At 39.7% G+C, this 19,256-nt stretch overlaps 1 protein-coding gene across 1 annotated transcript in view; it reads right to left on the bottom strand.

Moving 5' to 3' along the window:
- The window catches only part of LOC117453809 (solute carrier family 4 member 11-like), a 49,650-nt gene extending 35,128 nt beyond the window's left edge, over positions 1–14,522 (bottom strand). The window contains exon 1 of the mRNA XM_034092797.2: positions 13,684–14,522. Coding sequence (XP_033948688.1) covers positions 13,684–13,807 — 124 coding nt within the window. The 5' untranslated portion in view covers positions 13,808–14,522. The remainder of the gene's footprint in view (positions 1–13,683) is intronic.
- Between the last annotated feature and the right edge of the window lie 4,734 nt (positions 14,523–19,256).

The raw sequence follows: 19,256 nt of genomic DNA, 5'->3' as shown, positions 1-19,256 counted from the left end.
CCAGGGAAACTAACGACAGGGAGGAGGACCAGACAAAACAATGCAAGGCAAGTTTATTTATATAGCACTTTTCAACACAAGGCAATTCAAAGTGCTTTACAAAAAACGAAAGACATTAAGAAAATGGCATTTAAAATCAGTCATTAAAAATAAAAGCTAATAAAATAAACATAAAAAGAAAAAATACATGGATAAAAGTTAAAGTGCAGTCTAAGATATGAATAGTTCAATAATAGTAACCCTGTAATAGTAAACAACAGTCAAACTTTGATAGCAAATGTTCATTCAGTCGTACTGACTAACCAAAAGTGTCCTATGAATACAGGTTAACTTCACAGATTATGGTGATAAAGATGGGTAACCAATACCTTCAGTAGTGCTGTTATAAAATAAAATTCAAGATGCAAGTTTTCTTTTCTAAACATTGCAGCAGTAATATCACGTGCATAACATTCACAATAAACAGAACCCAAAATTCAGCAGACTCAGAGTCCATCTGTGTTTCCCTATTCATTTTCTCCCCCCCGAAGGCCATAGGTGTTTTTTTTTTTATCATTCACCCCCAGAGGTCATTGTGAAACACCCAAAACACTCCTGTCTACAAGTCCAACCTAGTGGCCGGCTTACTGACACGGCCAGACCTGGTCTGAACACGTCCTGGTGTTGGTGTATGGGTTGTCACCTCACTTGGTTTCAGGGTAACAGTCTCTGGTGTGTTGGCGCTTACAGGCTGGGAAATCGCCACAGCACTCTCTGCTGGTGTTAGTGGGATGTGCTGTGCAGGTCGGGAAGTTGGTTCTGCCCGGAGATGAAGTCGGTACCGCCGCAGCACTGCACCTCCTTGTGTGTTAATGAGGTAAGACCTCGGAGTAACACACTCTTTTGAGACGATCGCAGGTGTCTTCCAGGACTTCTCGTTGTCGAGCTTTGTGTAGACTGTGTCTCCTGGCTGTAGAGCTGGTAGATGCCTGGCACCATGTCGTCGGTTGTAATAAAAAGCTTGTTTTGCTTTCTCACTCGTGTCCTTTAGTTTGACAATCTGTCTGTTAGGCCATTTAGGCCGTAGATTTTTCTCGAGTGTCGGGAGCGTCGTTCTGATCTTTCTCCCCATTTGCAGTTCTGCTGGACTGACTCCTGTGGTAGTACAGGGAGTGGATCTATAGCACATAAGGGCTATCAGTGGATCTTCCTGACGAAGGATTCTCTTAGCGGTCTGTACTGCTCTTTCTGCATGACCGTTTCCTTGAGGATGGTGAGGACTAGACGTGATGTGTCTGAAGTCCAACCGCTGTGCCAGCTCCCGGAATTCTGCACTGGAGAATTGGGGACCATTGTCACTCACAACCTCTTCAGGAATTCCGAACCTAGCAAAGGTCGTTTTAAGTCTCTGGATGACAAGGGCACTGGTCGTAGATGGTAGTTGTGGTATTTCCAGGTACCGTGAATAGTAGTCTGAAATAACAAGGTAGTTGTGCTTGTTATGTTCTCAGAGGTCGAGAGCGATTTTTTTCCACGGACGATCAGGCAGCGGTGTGTCTCGAGTCTGGCGTCGTGCTGTTCTGTCGATATCCCCCAGGATATCGTCCATGAAGACTTCAACGCCTTCCAGCCCCTGCAGAGTCTCTAGCATTTTCCGCTGGAAGATCTCAGGCGCACTGGAAAACCCGAAAGGTAGCCTTTTAAAACAGTCCCTGCCAAACGGTGTTATAAAGGTTGTTAATTTACAGCTGACTGGGTGCAGTGGGATTTGCCAGAACCCACTTGCAGCGTCGAGAGAGGAAAACACAGTTGCACCACTTAGCTTTGCAGTTATTTCATCAGAGGTAGGTAAGATGTAGCGCTCTCTTTTTACTGACTCATTTAGTCTTTTCAGGTCCACACAGATCCTGGCTTTGCCTGTGGTTTTCTTTAGAACGGGCACCATAGGAGCACACCATTCAGTAGGCTGTGTTACCTTCTCGATGATACCGTTCTTCTCCATCCTCTGCAGTTCCTCTTTTACCATCTGTAACGTTGGGAAGGGCACACGACGTGCTGTATGCACTGCATATGGTTAAGCCCCATCCTTTAATTGGATTTTAACAGGTTCAGTTTTTAGTGTGCCGTGCTCACCATAGGCTTGAAGGTGTTCACTGGTAGTGAATATCACTTCATCAACAGGCCTCTCCAGGTTCATCTCCACTGACAAATCCCGGCTGATTAGGTTATTGACACTCTGGCCACGGACTACATATGCTTCAAATAGGTAGTTATTTCCCTTGTAACTAACTGTAGCATTAAAGCGTCCCAGACACAACAGTTCACCTCCTGGGCTGTCTAATGGGATGTCAGCTGGTTTCAGTGTGTGAAATGCATCCTCACATAAGATGCTGACATCAGCTCCTGTGTCAATTTTAAATTCCATTGGAGTAGAATCCACCTGGAGCTGTATTGTCCACAGCTCTTTCTCATCTACACTGCACACTGAGCCTAAGAAATAATGGGTCTGCTCAGCCTATACAATCCCTGTGACCTCATTCACTGATCTATTGCTGTTTCGGCACACTGGCCCAATGTCCTATTTTACTGCACTTGTGGCATGTAGCTTTAGCTGCAGGACACCCTTCTTCCTTGCTATGCTGTGATTTCCCACATTTACCACATTTCCTTTCACTTCCCCCCCATTTTCTGTCTTTTGTCTTGCCTTGATGTTGTTGAGGTTTCCATTTGTTCTTTTTTTCTTTGAATCTCACCTCCTGTACTGATCCCACTGTGTCTTCCTGCAGACTCACTTGTGCTGCGACCTCTTCTGACTGCCTGACGGTCCATATCGTCAGTGCTAGTGTTAGGTCCGCCGTCAGCTGCAGCCTGCGCGAGAGCTCTCTGTCTCGTATCCCGACAACAATTCGGTCGCGGATATTCTCATCTCGGCTTACGCACACTCACAGTGTTCAGATAGATCATACAGGGCTCGGATGAAACCCTCTGCCTTCTCCCCTGGCCGCTGGACCCGCTGGTGGAAACATGCCCTCTCGTGGATAATGTTCCTCCTCGGGAAAAAGTACTCGTTGAACTTTCCCACCACAACGGCAAAGTCATCGCCGTCATCTTCTTCGGCAAAAGAGAAAGACTTGAATATGTTTTCTGCCTCGTTGCCCATGGCATAAATCAGGCAGCTCACCTGCACTCTCCCGTCATCTTTGTCGAGTTTAGTAGCGAGTCTGTACCGCTCAAAGCGTTGCCTCCATTCTGGCCATCAAACGAAAAGTTCGCTGGGGGATTAAACTTGGCCATTCCGCCATCTATATTCCTCTACTTTGTCTTGTTTCATTCCTGTGACTCACCGGTCACTTCTGACACCATGTAGAATGATCGAGGGTCGAGTATCTTTCACGACTCAGGTTTATTGTACAGTAAGTCAAGACATTACAGTAGGCAGCAACAACTCAACTCGCGGGCTTACTCTGAAGTCAAGCAATCCCTCGCATGCCGTAAAGCATGTCGCAACACTGTCATAACAGCCTTAACTCTGTATGCATTGTATGCATATGTGACACCATGTTTGTATAATTGAGTTAACTCTGTGTGTTGCTGCTAGCATACATAACACCTGACGTGGAAACGTTACTCGTGGATGGGGCTACAGCGCTACTAGAAAGACAGTCGAACCCGGTGCATTCCTCCGTCTGGATGTGGTGCACTTTTGATAAATGTTTAGACACATTGCTCGTGTTACCGCCCTTACATGCTAAACACTTATTGCACTCTTGGTAACGAGCATTGTCCACCTCAAGATGGGTAACATTTAACCACACCTTGGAGTGCTTCTCTCCGCCATCCCCGCCGTGTGTTGCTGCATGTAGCAGCTGCGTGTGTGTAAACTGCCCCGCCCCCTCGCACACAGATGGGAGAGAGAGATCTCATCTCGATTGGAAAGATCAAAAATACACCGACCATAGACGCATTTGTTTGTCTTTTTGCATGTTAGAAACGAGTTGGCGACACTAAGACTGCGAGATAATGTTTGTGTAGCAATAATACATGACCTTTCTCTTTCTCAACTCGCTACTCGGAGGGAAGTCGCTGTCATATGCCTTGTGAACACTCCGATAATGCCTCTCCACGTTACCTTTCTTTGGAAAAGCGACGCTTGCTTTACAAATAAGACAAATAACCTTTGAATGTGACATCACAAAAAAATATTCTTCCTCCCATTCTGGGTGGAAGTGGTATGTCTTTAGCTTTTTGCTCGGTCCCGCACTCATTTTGTTGTTTGTCTCTTGTGTGTCTCTTTAACTTAATTTGAGTTTTCCTGGCACTTGACTGATTTTGTATCACTTTGCATTCTGGGTTAACAGGCTGGAAAGCGATAGGTCGCTTTTTCTGTCAATCAAGTAAACTCCTGAATGAAGTGGCAAGGAGGCCAAGGGAGGAGGGATCAAAACTTGTTTTGTCTATTTCAACGGAGCTGGATTTTTTTGTTTATGAATGACTCGCGATCTACCAGCATTGCCCCCGCGGTCTAGACACTAAGCTTGTTTGTACTAATTATAGCTGATGATACATAGAGCCATCAGCTGGGGCTTATCATATGTCAACCAAATTCATTTGGTGTGCTGTTTGGTCCATTTTGCGAGGCTTTCTGATAAGTTTGGGTGTTATGAAGAGGTCACTGTCTCTTTGTAGTTAATGAGCAACCATTAGGTAATCAGTCAACCTGCATTTAGTTAACCCTGACAAAAATACTGCCCTGTCTCCAGCAGTCTAGTTTAAACAGGATAATAAACCACAGTGAGACTGAGATGTGAACTGTTAGCTTCACAAAAATGGGGAAATAATGACACAGATAGGTGACACATTTTCTGGTTGAGCGGGCCTAAGGCAGTGAGGCAGCACTAATAAGGTGACATAGTGAACTCGGATCAAGGTAGTTTAGCTTAGTGACTTACTATAATGTGGCACAGAAAGGTGGAGAAGAAATGCCTGCCAGCTGGGTAACATGGAAGTCTGGAATAAAAGCCTTGAACCTTGAAGCTTGAATGGAAGTCTTTTTACGGTATGTCTTGGTTTCCCATCAGAATTGCCCTGCAGCAAAATACACATCTTGCAAGGAAAATAAGAATACTGAATCATTTTAAAGAAGGTTAATCAATTTAACTAAAATAAATAAGATGTATTGTTATTACATAAAGGGAAATTCAGGTGTACCAATTGTTAGGTTTTTGAAACATCAGAAATGTTGCACAATACCACACCCAAGACAATATTTTTCCAAATGGAGAAACCTAGACTTTTTAAATAAATGTCATTGTTGGCACAGCAGCCATTACCAGCAAAGGTCTAGATAGCCTTGGACTAATACTACGGAGGAATAAAAGACGCCACACACTTGCATTGTATTTCACATGACACTGACTGAGTTCTCCGAGTGAGCCAGCAATGATCCCTTTATTAGAACCAGCTGTGTGATTGACAGATATGACAGATATGACGTCAGCATAAGAGCATTCAAGAGATGAATCGTTCACAACAGTTCAACACCCCCACTTGATCTTATTCTGACAACCTTTGACATACATTTACACTTTTTTTTTTTCATTTTAACCTTCAACACCAAAAATGAAATACAAACTTTTCAATCATGCCCTTTGTTACAGGCTTGGTTAAAATATCAGCTACCATTTCTGTTGTTAGGCAGTATTCAATAATAAAGTTTCCATCACTAACTGCATATCGAACAAAATGATATTTGATATCAACATGTGTACACCTTTGACGACACACAGGATTCTTTGATAGTGCAATTGCCCCTTGGTTGTCCTCAAAGATTGTCACTGGTGCATAATCATTTCCACTGTCCATTCCTTTTAATAATTGCACAAGATAAAAACGTTCCTGTGTAGCAGCTGCCAATGCCATATATTCTGCTTCACATGTGGATAAAGCAACTGTAGGCTGTTTCTTAGATTTCCAGGAAATAACAGGTCCTGTCTGACATAGACTAAAACAGTACCCAGTTGTGCTCCGTCTGTCATTTTGATCTGCTGCCCAATCAGCATCACAATATGCAACAAGTTTTAGTTTTGAATCACTTGTAACACAACTCCTGGTCTACAGTTCCCTTCAAGTATCTCAACACATGTTTTGCTGTTACCATATGCTGTTCTTTTGGTTCGGATAAGTGTTGAGATAACTTACTGACAATAAAACTTAGATCAGGTCTAGTACATGTCATCACATAAATCAAGCTGCCTACCACTTCACGATACCTCTTTTGATCAACAGATTCACCTTCATTGTCAAATTGTTGTTTATACTCGCATGGAGTCAGACATGTCAAACCTTTGCAATATTTTCATGATGTACCTTTTCTGGTTCATCTTTATTTCACCATCTGTCTGTGTGAAATCAATGCCTAGAAAGTTCTTAAGTTTGCCAAGATCTTTCATCTTAAATTTGGCTCCCAAAATGTCTTTTACATTTTGGATTGTTTGACTGTTGCTTCCTGCAATGATAAGATCATCAACCCAGATTATCAAAATAATCCTTTCACCTTTAGATGTCAGTTTACTGTAAACACAATGGTCAGCCGGATTTTGAATAAAACCATTTTCACTTAGATAATCATGGAGCATTTTATTCCAATTCCGTCCTGATTGTTTCAGACCATACAGTGATTTGTTAAGTTTACAGACCAGTTTCTCCCCCTTCTCTGACTTAACCTCAAATCCTTCAGGTTGTTCCATAAACAACTCACAGTCTATAGGAGCATGTAAATATGCCGTTTTAACATCCATGTGATGCAATTCTAAATCATGTTGTACTGCGATTTGCATTAGACTACGTACAGATGTCATATTTGCAGTTGGAGAAAAGGTTTCCTTATAATCAATACCAGACACTTGACTATAGCCTGTTGCTACATACCTGGCTTTGCATGTTTTAACTGGGTTCTCTTTCACTGTGTAAACCCATCTGCCCCCCACTGCATGTTTACCTTCTGGCAGTGTGGTCAAGGTAAATGTGTCATTTTCCCTTAGTGAATCCATTTCCTCCTCCATAGCTTTAGCCCATAATTGAGAATTTGGTGATGAATGTTTGGGGCACATCACAAATAACGCTATAACAGTAATCAAAGGTTAGTTCTCCTTGGTCATCTTATTCGACTTTACACTCATAATCCTTCAAATATTGAGGAGGTTTTCTTGCCCTTTGTGGATAAGATGTCCTCTGGCTACTTTGGCCTTCCCCTTAGCAAAAAAATCTATAACATCCTATAGAATCCTATAGAATCTTGTAGAAATCTATAGCATGTTATAGAACATAGTTGTATTTGTAAGGCATGCTAAAGAATTATATAGAATACTATAGAAATCTCTAGATCATTCTGTAGAATACTATAAATGTGTACTTTTCTATAAACTTCTATTATTAAAACTATAACAATCTAAAGAATTCTATAGGACAGAACGGACTCATGACATATCTGTAGAAATCTATAGAAATTTGTAGAAATCTATAGCATTCAAAGAAAACATGCATGACATTTTCTCTCTGATGCAACCTATACTAAATTCTATAGAATGATATACAACTCGTCTTTAAATTGGAATAGAGAAAATGTGCCCAATCAAATTATGTAACCTACACATAACCATATACAACATATTGGAATGGAACTCTAAACTGAATGAATGTCACTGTCCTTGTATTCTGATGTAAATGCTCCAGCATTTCTGTGACTGCATCTGTATGTATACATTGATCACTTTTGTTATGTAACTAATTATCTGTTACAACTGCAGATTAAAGCTAAGTGACATATAACAATATCTATTGTTAGTGTGAGTCTGTTATAAACAACTCATTGGAGTCTGCAGTACTCTACTCTGTTTTGCAGTCTATTATACACTGTAAAAAAAGATCGTAATTTTACAGGAAATAACTGTAAATGTTTATAGTAATTATCATGTTTTTTTAAATAACTTGCAAAATCCTGTAAAATGGCAGATATTAACTATAAATTAACAACCCAAAACATTATTTTCAGTATTTTGACAATAACCACAAATAACGTTTATTTCCTCTTTTTTTTTTACAGTAAATTTACTATATAATATTTACAGTAGTTTTGCACTTTCAGAAAATAAAAAGTATTATCTGTAATTAAATGTGTAACTCGTAATATAAAAGTGTATTACTATTATAAGACTTTAAGATTGTCTTTGTAATTTTAAGGTAATCATAAAACTGTTAAAAAAAGCCTCAAATAAAAAAAACGTAAAATGTAATTAAAACCTTTTTACATAAATCATTTTCTCAATATTCGATTGAATCCACCACAAACACAAAATATCCAATGTTGAAACAAAAGTAAATAAATATGTTCTCATTAAATTCCTAACTTACTATATTGTAAACATATACAGTTGACAATATCATTAAAAAAAAAAATTGATAGAAAGTGGAGACATTTCTGCAGGGAGGACCAAGGTTTAAAACACACACTGTTATTTACTCAACAAGTCACAGTTATCCTTGTTTTATTTATGTTGCTGTTTTCGTTTTCCTTCCCCCCCCCCCCCCCACCCCCCATTGGTCAATATACAGTAATAAGCCTTAGTTTTACAGTATAACATATGGTTTTCGGATTCTGGCCGACAGCCAGAGCTACGGCACTTGAAATAGAATTCAGCCAAAACACGGCAGACAAGTCAGGCATGTTTGGAATGAGTCCACAACACTCCTGATTGGTTAATATAAACGTAATCGAAGAAACCTGCCAATGAGAACTGTCCGCACCTGTCGTTCACATTTGAAACATCCACGTCAGTTTGAGCGGGTCTCCTCCTGCGAGCTACAGCTGTCTGTGTGTCTACTGCAGGAGTTTATGGATTAATATCGGGATTGTTTTACACGTTAAATATGAGCATCGGGACGTCAACAAAGAACAGAAGACTTGAGATCTGGTGAGTCCTGCAACTGTAATGGAGTTAAATATGTATTTAGATAATCCTTAGTTTGTGAATGTTTTATTTTTTATTTAAGGTTACGTTTCTTCTTCTATTTAGATGAGTTTCTTCCCGTTAAGTTGGTATTCATCATTAATAGGTTGTTAAATGTTAAGAAGCCCTGAGATGCTGTTTCTTGCAAGATGTTGCGCCTGGGAAAACTGGCTTAACAGGTGACTGCTAACGTTAGCTTACAGCTTATTGAAGTGCTGCCGCGCCACCCTCTCGTCTCCAACACGGGAGAAGTACACATAAACATGCAGCGGGGTGTCACAATGTTGTCGCCAAGTTTAATCAACGTTTCACAGCTTTCTTATAGCGGAATCTAGTTTGTTAATGTTCAGTAACAGCTAGCATAGCATAAACAGCTAACCGCTAACGTTCGGCTAACTTGCTAGTTAGCTCTGCTCTATATATTACAAGCTAACATGACTAGCTAATGTCACACTGTGTGAAGTAAAATACTTTTTGTATTACTACATCATAGATGCTTGGTCCAAATCACTGCTAAAATTTATTATTTTTGAAAATGTATAGTAAAGAAACACTCAGCCATGCATGAAATAACATAGCAAAAATAATACGGGTAATGTTTGACCCATGTTGTGCCTTAGAAGTGTAGTGATACAAACATGATTTTTAGTCAAAAAGTAAGAAAGGGAAAAATACAAATTGGTGTTAATCCAAAACAGGTTAATTGAGGAATACCTGGAATCCTGAATGGTTAAAGTAATTTATTGCAAATATATTTACAATTAAAACTAATTCGGGTCACTTTTAACACATGTTGGTTGTATGTTGTGTAACAAAGGGTTAACATGACAGCTGTGATGTTCACTCTTTTGACAGAGCACCAGTGGACAGTGAGGACTATGGAAGAGAAGCTGTGATGGCTTTGTGTGGAAAGCTGCTGACGCCAGCCTGTGTCCCTAATCAGTTTCTCCAGGCAGCACCCAGCTATTCTTCCATCTTGCAGATGAAAAGACTTTGATATGTGAGTAATAACTAACTTGTGTCTAACATAGTATTGAATGTGGTTTAGTAAAGTATTTAAAAATACCCCACATTGTACATGTACAGGACAATCAGACCTTGTTCAACAAAGATCATCAGACAATTGTTTTGTCTTTGAGGTACAGCCGCAGCAGAGAGTCTGAGTTTGAAGAAAGCACTAACATTTTATTTACTGTTGTTTAATCAATCAATATTTACTGGTCTTGAATTTCCTCACTGGATTACAAAATGCTCGAATCTTATTGTACAGGGACATTATGCAGATTTAATCACCTGAAGATGAAAATATAGATTCATCGATATGTACCATTTTAAGGAAATAGACTGTTGGTGGTATTGACCGAAGCTCCGCAGCTGTAGCTAGGTGCTGCTAATGAAAACTCAAGTGCTCAATTTGTTGGTTTTTCTTTATTATTAAGAATTGAGCAAGCATATCTTCCTCTTCGAAATCCCAGTTGTACTTCGCTAACACGTAGTGCCTGGGAGGGTGCGTTTGATTGTTCCCACCCTTACCTCACTTATGGACTAGGTCATGTTAGACAAGCAATCTAGTGGTTAGTTTTAGGGTCACTTCCATTGTTTTATTTTTTATTTATTCACTTTAAGAGAAAGGGATTTCAGAAACAAGTCTCACAAGTTTGGCTCGAGGTAAAATTAACAAAAGCTAACTGTTGTTAGACTATGTTCCCCCCTTCTAAACTTATGAAATAATCAATGCCCTGATAATAACATCCATCATTATGGTTTACTAATAGTTATCACTTCACTTCCTCCTCCAGCACCTGGACACAGCAGGAACCTATGCCAGGATCCTGTTTGTGGACTTCAGCTCTGCCTTCAACACAACCCTCTGGCTGGAGGCTGCGCACCATCAGGACCAAAACCTCTCTCCATCAGGACCAGAACCTCTCCATCAGGACCAGAACCTCTCTCCATGAGGACCAAAACCTCTCTCCATCAGGACCAAAACCTCTCTCCATCAGGACCAGAACCTCTCGGCACCTCAACAAGGCCCGCCCCCCCCACTGACACTTTACCTCAGCCACAACGCAGACTCTGCATGGAGATCACAGGATGGTAAATAATGCTTACTGCCCATATTTTATATTCTATAATTTATTGCATTCTATTTCTTAATATAGTTCGCTATCTGTGTAGTTTTTACATTTTTTTATTTGTATGTACGACACCTCCTCATACGTGTGAACATACCTGGCAATAAACCCGTTTCTAATTCTGATCTTTTTTTCCTCTAGGTTGCACTGCCACGTCTCCAGTAGCGCAGAATGGACAGAGGAAACATGATTGGGCCTCAAGTTTTTTGCAGCCAATATACATTATCCTACAAACTTGGGATAGGAGGGTGAGTGAACAAGTTATCCATTGGTTGGAACCTACATCCCCATTGTTAGACGTATTAAATCCTGCACACTGCTCCTTCAAATTGACAATGTGAGCATATGTCACCATTTTGCAATTTCTGTTATTTTCAGTTGAGAATGTTTGAAAGTAATCGTAACAAATTCAACTTACTTTTTGTTTCTACTGTTTATAAGTATGACGTTTAAATATGAAATGCTGTATTCATTAGTTGTACTATAATTCTACAAATATTTTTATATTTTAAGTTTTCAGAGTAATTGTTTCCTACAGAACATTTTGTGATGTCATTTTGTTGAATCTGTTTGATTGGAAAATGTTAGAAAAAAGCTGTAAAATAACAGTATTCTAGCTGTAGAACTTTAGGTTCTGTATTTATTTTTAGTGTTTGATCATACAAATCTAATAAAATAAAAAAAACAGTTTTTCTCATCAAAACTTTATTTAAGGTATTTAAGACAATGGATTTTGAAAAGAGAGGAAAGTTTCCTCTAAAATCTTTAAGGACAATTTCTGTATACTAATTGCTTTTGCACTTTATTTCAGTTAAAGTATTTTTACTTTAATTTTATGGTTTTTGTTTGGCAGCCGCTGCTGCCAGTCATTTGAATGTTTTTTTACGGGGTTTTTGCACGTAGAAGTTTTAGTGTTGTACTTTTATTAAAGGTTATTGACTGTAAAAAGAGCAGATACATCTGTAAAATTCTGTAAAACCTGTAAAATCTTTAAGGACAATTCCCGTAAATTAATGTTATAAGTTCTGCAGAACAATTTCATAGAAAACAATAGCAATTTTCTATAGGATTCTATAAGTTATTTTGCAGAATCTATAGTAAAATCCATAGGTAAATTCTATAGAATATCTGCAAACATTCTATAGTATTCTTCAAAGAAGTTCTATAGAAATGTCCACAGATTCTATAGAATATAGGTCACAAATTCTATAGTATTCTACAGAATGGTATTCTACAGAACAGTTCTAAAGAAAGCATCCATGGGGTTTTCTATAGGATTCTATAGATTATTTTCTACAAAAAAACCATCTACACAGTATATATTTTCTATACTATAGTATTCTATAGATTATTTCCCAGAATCTATAGTAAAACACGTAGGCAATTTCTATAGTATATCCGCAAAAATCCTGTAGTATTCTACAGAACATTTCTATAGAATTCGTCCATAGATATTTCTATAGTATTCTATAGAGTTTTTTGCACCTGTCTGAATGTTATCACAAATCTCAGTCTCATTTTCCTGAGACTCTTTTGGGATTACATTTGCCTTTTCAATTGTTGGTAGGTGGTTTACAGCTCTCCTCATACTGAAATCTTCATCATCCGTTTCCTGCTCTGTTTGAGTCTGACTCTCAATGACACTCTTGGTGATGAATTTGACCAACCTATTTTTGAGTACTTTTCCTGTGTCCGGATAAAACACCAAATAAGCAGGGCTGTTCTTATCATAGCCTACAAAAATACCCTTTTCAGATCTTGAATCCAACTTTTTCTTGTTTTGCTTGTAAGCATTGCATGGTGACCCAAATGTTCTCATTTTTGAAAGGTTAGGCTTCTTTCCTGTCGACATGTAGTATGGAGTCTGTCCTACACGTTTGTTGTAACACCTATTTCGAATGACAGCAGCAGTCATAACTGCATATGTCCACAACTCTTTTGGTAGTTTACTCTCAATTAGCATGCATCTCCAATTTCTCTCAGCTGTCCCATTTTGATGGGGTGAATAAGGAGCTGAGGTCTCATGTCTGATGGCATTTCTACTTAGCAATGACTGAAATTGACCAGAAGTATACTCAGTACCATTATCAGATCTAATGCATTTGATTTTTCCATAAGGTGAAACGTCAGCAATGTACTTCTCAGTAGCCTTGACTGTGTCACTCTTAGATTTCAAAAAATAAACAAAAACTGCTCCTGAATAGTCATCAGTAAATGCTAATGTGTATCTGAACCCATCTTCAGCTGTAGGATCTATAGGTCCAGACAAATCTGTGTAAGCTGCAGTGCAGCCTTTGCCCTTTCATCTGGCTCTCTGCTCCTGCTCTGAGCAAATTTCCTTTTTGTGCACACTTCACATGTCAAATTAGATGTATCAGTTTTGCCTTTAATTGTCATACCCTCTGTGACCTTTTGCAATTTCAACACATCTTCGTAGTTATAGTGACCTAGAATTTCGTGCCATGTTTTGATATCATAACACCCATGACATTCATCAACATTTTCATCATTAACTGTGTTTAAATAAAACAATCTATCATACACCTTAATATCAAATGTCGTACCGTTCTCGTGAATGAGCTTGTTCTGTCCTTCTTTGAATACGGCCGTGGCTCCATTGGTCGTCGCTGCTTTGACCGAGAAAATGTCTTGGGGAAAGAATGGGACGTAAAGCGCCCCCGTCAGCATCGTCTCCACCTCTCAACCCGTATTGTCTTTCAGCCAAACTTTGGCTGCACCTCTCTTCAGCGCTATGCCAGAGGCCCTCACTCCATCAGCCAACTCCAGGACATGTTTTTGTGGCTCGAAACTCTCGTCAAAGTCTCGTCAAAATTTCTTCTGCATTCCTCAGTGCTGTGATAGCAGTCTCTGCTCGTATAATATAGTCTGTGATGCTTTCATTAGCATATTTCTGGAGAGACGTAAGCTCTGTATACAAGCTGATCACACACGGTTTTCCTGTACCTGCGTAGTGATCCCTCAGAATCTTCAACGCCTTTCTCCCATCGTCCGCTGCATCTCTCATGACCAGAGACAAACTTGTATCGTCCAACTATTGAATAAATTCAGCGTAGACTTCTTCATTTTATCAGCGTCTTCTGCGGCTCTTACCGCGGCTCCTTCTGCTGCTCCTTCTGTGGCTCCTTCTGCGTCCTCTTCGCCTCCGCCACTGTCAGGCTCTTTCAATATGGTGCTTTTCAGCCCTTGTAGAAGCAGGTGGCCAAGAAACTTTGTTTCCCACAACTCATAGTTTTTCTCATCTCCGTCAAAGCACAAACCATTCCATCGGTTTCCAAAATCCTTTCTGGGCCCATAACCTGTTGGCGCAGCAGCCATTACCAGCAAAGGTCTAGATAGCCTTGGACTAATACTACGGAGGAATAAAAGACGCCACACACTTGCATTGTAGTTCACATGACACTGACTGAGTTCTCCGAGTGAGCCAGCAATGCCCTTTATTAGAACCGGCTGTGTGATTGACAGATTGACAGATATGACAGATATGACGTCAGTATAAGAGCATTCAAGAGATGAATCGTTCACAACAGTTCAACAACCATAAAACATTTAAATGCACCTAGTGTATGACACAGCTTAAGTTAAATTAAATCGTGTTGTAAGAAAACAATATATTTTCCAGTACAAAACAATGACGCATGTCTCCCTAATGCCACTGAACTGCTGCTCTTGCCAACTCTTCGTTACACAGTTTCCTCATAAAAGGAGCTTTCATCTCTTCTGTCTATTTCATTATTTCATAATGTACCTTAATAAATGACATTTGGAAATCAGTCCCACGTTGCCATGACTGCAGAGAGCTTCGGTTATTGTAGGTCGAATTACCAGCTCTGAATATCACACTTGTCATCTCGGGGAAAAGGACATGTTGGATAATTCTCATAGCACTGAGAGCAGTATTTGATTTCAGTCACAGCAACACTGATGTGGCTGTAAAATCAACAGTAATTGTAAACCATCAGCAGGTCCTTCTATTTTGAATTCTGGGGATGTGCTGTACTGCTCGCCCAAACCACGAGGGGGCAGTATAATCCCAGATCAGAGTCTCTTAAACTGCATGTTCATAAGAACAACTACAAAACATTAAGTGAGGGGTTGTTGCCTCCTTTATACTGATTAATGGTTTTGGCAGGAAGTGATACTGAATGTTTTGCTAACTACTTAAAGTCTACTAAGTGCGGTTAATTAATCTGATGGCCATGCTTCGTGTTTTGCTAATTTCTACCTTCACACTTGTTTTCATTTCTTACATACGTCTTTTAAACCTGTGGTCATTTACAAAAAGTGGAGTGGCAATAGTTAACATTTTTGCCCGTTATTATGGACCTAATGTCGATTGCAAAATGTTATAGCTGTAGAATAATGACACCATTGGCATTTCAATTTAGTTCCCTATAGCCTCGCTTTACAATCCAGTTCTCCTGCCTCCCTTTCACAATAAAAGCCCTATACATATAATACACTGAATCATTGTCTTCAAGAAAGCATATTGCTAAAATGGTATTATAAAATATTGATAACAACTTAACCAAAAAAGTGCTAAGGTAGCAGAACAACCAAAGTAATGGTAGCAGTGGAAACTGTCCTTTGTGAACTATATATGGATGTTTATTGGTCTCCGGGATTCTTAAGGTTGCTTCTTTCTTGGACAGTAGACAATCACCATATTGCCAAGTGATTGTTGCTAACAATATGTGAATAGCAGATCAATCTTATTCATATCGGAAGGTAGTGGCGAAGTTGGCTTGTCAACTGGAAGGTCACCAGTTCAAGTCCCGGAAAGACCAAGTGCTACCAAGGTGTCCCTGAGCAAGGCACCGTTCCCTACTCACTGCTCCCCGTAAATAATGGCAGACCGCTGCTCCTAACACTAGGATGGGTCATATGCAGAGAAACCATTTTGTTACATAGTACCTGTACTACTTAATGACAATAAGTTGAATCTTCTTCTTCTTCTTCATCATATGAAAAACACAGAGAGAAAATATGTTACCACCGTCTCTGTTGATGTGATTGTTTAAAAAAAAAAATGCAGTTTGTCCTGTGTTGTTGGTAGCTCTAAGGAAAACATAAATAGATCAAGTTGTCTTTGCACAAGCGGCTCAAACCCTAATATTTGCACATCTGCTTTGTTTGTACACATGTTGTGATTGTGATAATAAGAATACAACCTTCAGAATTAGAACAATGGCATCTCCAAACGTTTACACATGAAAGCCTGTGGTGATTTTCACTCCTTGTGTTGTTTTGGGAAAATATAAAGAACGCAAAGGTGGTTTTATCAAGGCTGACTGGACATGGTGATGTGCTTCCAATGGGCAGCTGTTGGCTTGACTTAGGTCTTAAACTAAATCTGTAGGAAAGTTGTTGATATGTCTGCAGGAGAGGGAGAGACAAAAAGAGAACATGCCAACCTCTGGCCCATGCAGAGATTTCCCTTCGGGCAAATTGCTGCTTGTTGTAGCCTGAACAGCTTTGCTCTTATGATAGTGACTGAGTGAGGGCACTACTAGTATCGGAGGTGGATGTGAACTGACAACTTCATGCACTCAACCCACCAGCTTGTTGCCTTCAGAATGTCTCATTTAGCAGCCGAGCAGAAACCAGACTGAAATGATCTGAAACATTACTGTCAGCAAGGTTAAGACTTTGAATCATGGGGAATGTGTTTTTGGGGCAAATTTGAGTGCTTGCGTTTATGTAGCTGGGACCTGTATGCATCATTTGTATAATTACTTGGCAATATGGTGATTGACCTAATGTACACTTTTAATGCTTAACTGAAATTGATGTTAGCCCGCTAACCTATAGAGTTTGAAGGTAAATTGGCGGGGGGGGTTTACGACTAAGTGATTCAGTTAATTGAACCAGTCAGAGTCTATACTTCTGTTGACTCGGCTTTCTTTCAATTATTACACTTCAAGTTGACTTTGAGACACATTTTCTACATTGCAGTTTAAAAGAGAGAACACGTGAAGACACCTGTCAAGTGTACATTTGGTAGTTTGAATAGAACATTGTATTTACTAAACATATAATTAGGAAGTATTTTGTAGCAATCTTTCACATGTTATTTTTGTGAGCAGGGCTAGGTCAGGTGTATAACAAAGTAAATGGATTTCACAATTGTGACAATTTTGGCACGGTGGGGAAAAGGTTAGTCAAGAGCTTTGTTTACCAGATGCTAAAAAACAAATCAACAAAGCAAGATTAGTATTTATCGGAAATTGGTCGCATGAACAGTGATTGGTCAGATCTGTGACTTAAACTCTGATTATGACCCTACAGAAGGGCACATCGTGACCGATAAGACCCAACCACGAGGCGCTTTTCCCCCCGAACTAGGCCGATAGGGGAAATAGCCCCTAGTTCGCACGAACCTTTTCACCCTCAGATAGTCCCTGCTAGAGAGGTAGTACTTTCCTGAGGAGGAAATGGTTTGCAGGTGTGTCGACCACACTAACAATTTCTGTCTGCATCATCGTGTTCAAACATCTCCATTTCAGGGGTTTTAATACAATAGAGTGGGGATTTTGGGCATAAACGTAAATATCAATTGCTTTTTTAAATATCTATCTTTTTTATTTATGTGTTTTTAGAAATTTCGGATAAAGTGACCATAAATTACATCTTTACACATATAGTGTAAAAAGTCACTTCTTACACAATGATTCCCTTAAGTAAAACAGCTGTCCTGTAGAGATTATAGAGGGCAGTGTCTTCATGGTGGTGGGACATGATTTAAGCCAAGGGATGATTGGGGATGGCATTTTTTAAATGTCAAAAGGGGTGAGAAGTGCAGAGGCGCTGCCTGCTGGCTTATCTGTGGTTAGTCTCTGTACTCTGATGTCACACTATCAGGGGTATGGATTTCATTTCATGGGGGGCTGGGGGGAGTGGGCTACTTCCCGCTGCTGCTTTTGGGGAAACAATGGAGAATTATTAGAGAGAAAACATGCTTTTGTTTGAGCTGTAACTGCACATCCAGATAAAAGTAGCACTACTGTATATTTTATTCATTGTGTGTGGCAGAATAACTGATTTAGTTGTCTAAAGTAAAGATGTATACCCTGTAGCCTTTGTTATTATGCTCCATCAAAAATATTATTGAAAACCTGCCGTGTTGGTTTCAGGCTATTGTGACGAAGTGCAAATTCTTTAATCCAAAGATCCTTGAATGCAAGAACTGACATTTGAAAGATAACACAATCTTACATTGTCAATGATGCAAACCTTATGTTCAATGGGTTTTCAAAGACAATGGCAACTTAAAGAAAAGCCTATATCTAGCTAAAGCAAATTCAATCATTATAAAAAAGAGTTATTGCTGTTATTTTTACTGTCCTCATTTTGATTTATTTAAAAAGTTAAATATAGCCTGTTTTCATCATGGTCCTATTGATATGATGGGGTCGATATAATTGTATAAACACCCTTAAACATAACTCAACACAGTTCCACAGTGCTACAAACTGCGGCCTCCAAAAGCACTTAAAATTGAGAATGGATCACGGTAATTCCTTGTGATTCTGGAGAAGAATATTGCTATTTCTCTACTTTTAGGCCGTACATTAGCTCTGCATGTTACTGTGACTCATGCCACTCATACAAACCAGCTCACAATGACATACTTGCAGTCATTTTGGCATTAATTGTGCAAGTGTCTCTGGGGGAGGGGCATTTGCTTAACAAATGGCCTCCAGAGGAAGAACACAAGTACCCAGCAATAAAGTGAGCTCCCACGAGACCTCGGTTGGAGTCCATAGGGGGTAAAAGGGTGTTTAGGATTGGTGAGTAGTGGGGAGACATCACTGTCCAGCTGCTCCCCCTCAGACACTGTCCTGTTCAAGGACACGACAGCGTCTTCTACAGTGCAGCTGCTGGCCACTGTAACAATAAGTCCTTCCCTGTGAGACTTCAGTCTTTATGCTCACATTCATGTGTACACCTGTACACTTGAACCACTTATATATTACTGTAGAAACGCTAAGCCTTTTTCTGGCAGTAAAACAAACGATTTGAGGGGCAAAACAAATAAAAAATCACCTTTTACAAGACAAATGTGTGCATTCATGCAAACGCGCACAAATATACATGTATATGCATGGGAACACACAGA

The sequence above is a fragment of the Pseudochaenichthys georgianus genome, chromosome 10 (genome assembly GCF_902827115.2).
Source record: "Pseudochaenichthys georgianus chromosome 10, fPseGeo1.2, whole genome shotgun sequence".
Taxonomy (NCBI): domain Eukaryota; kingdom Metazoa; phylum Chordata; class Actinopteri; order Perciformes; family Channichthyidae; genus Pseudochaenichthys; species Pseudochaenichthys georgianus.
This window is presented reverse-complemented; position numbering and strand designations above follow the sequence as displayed.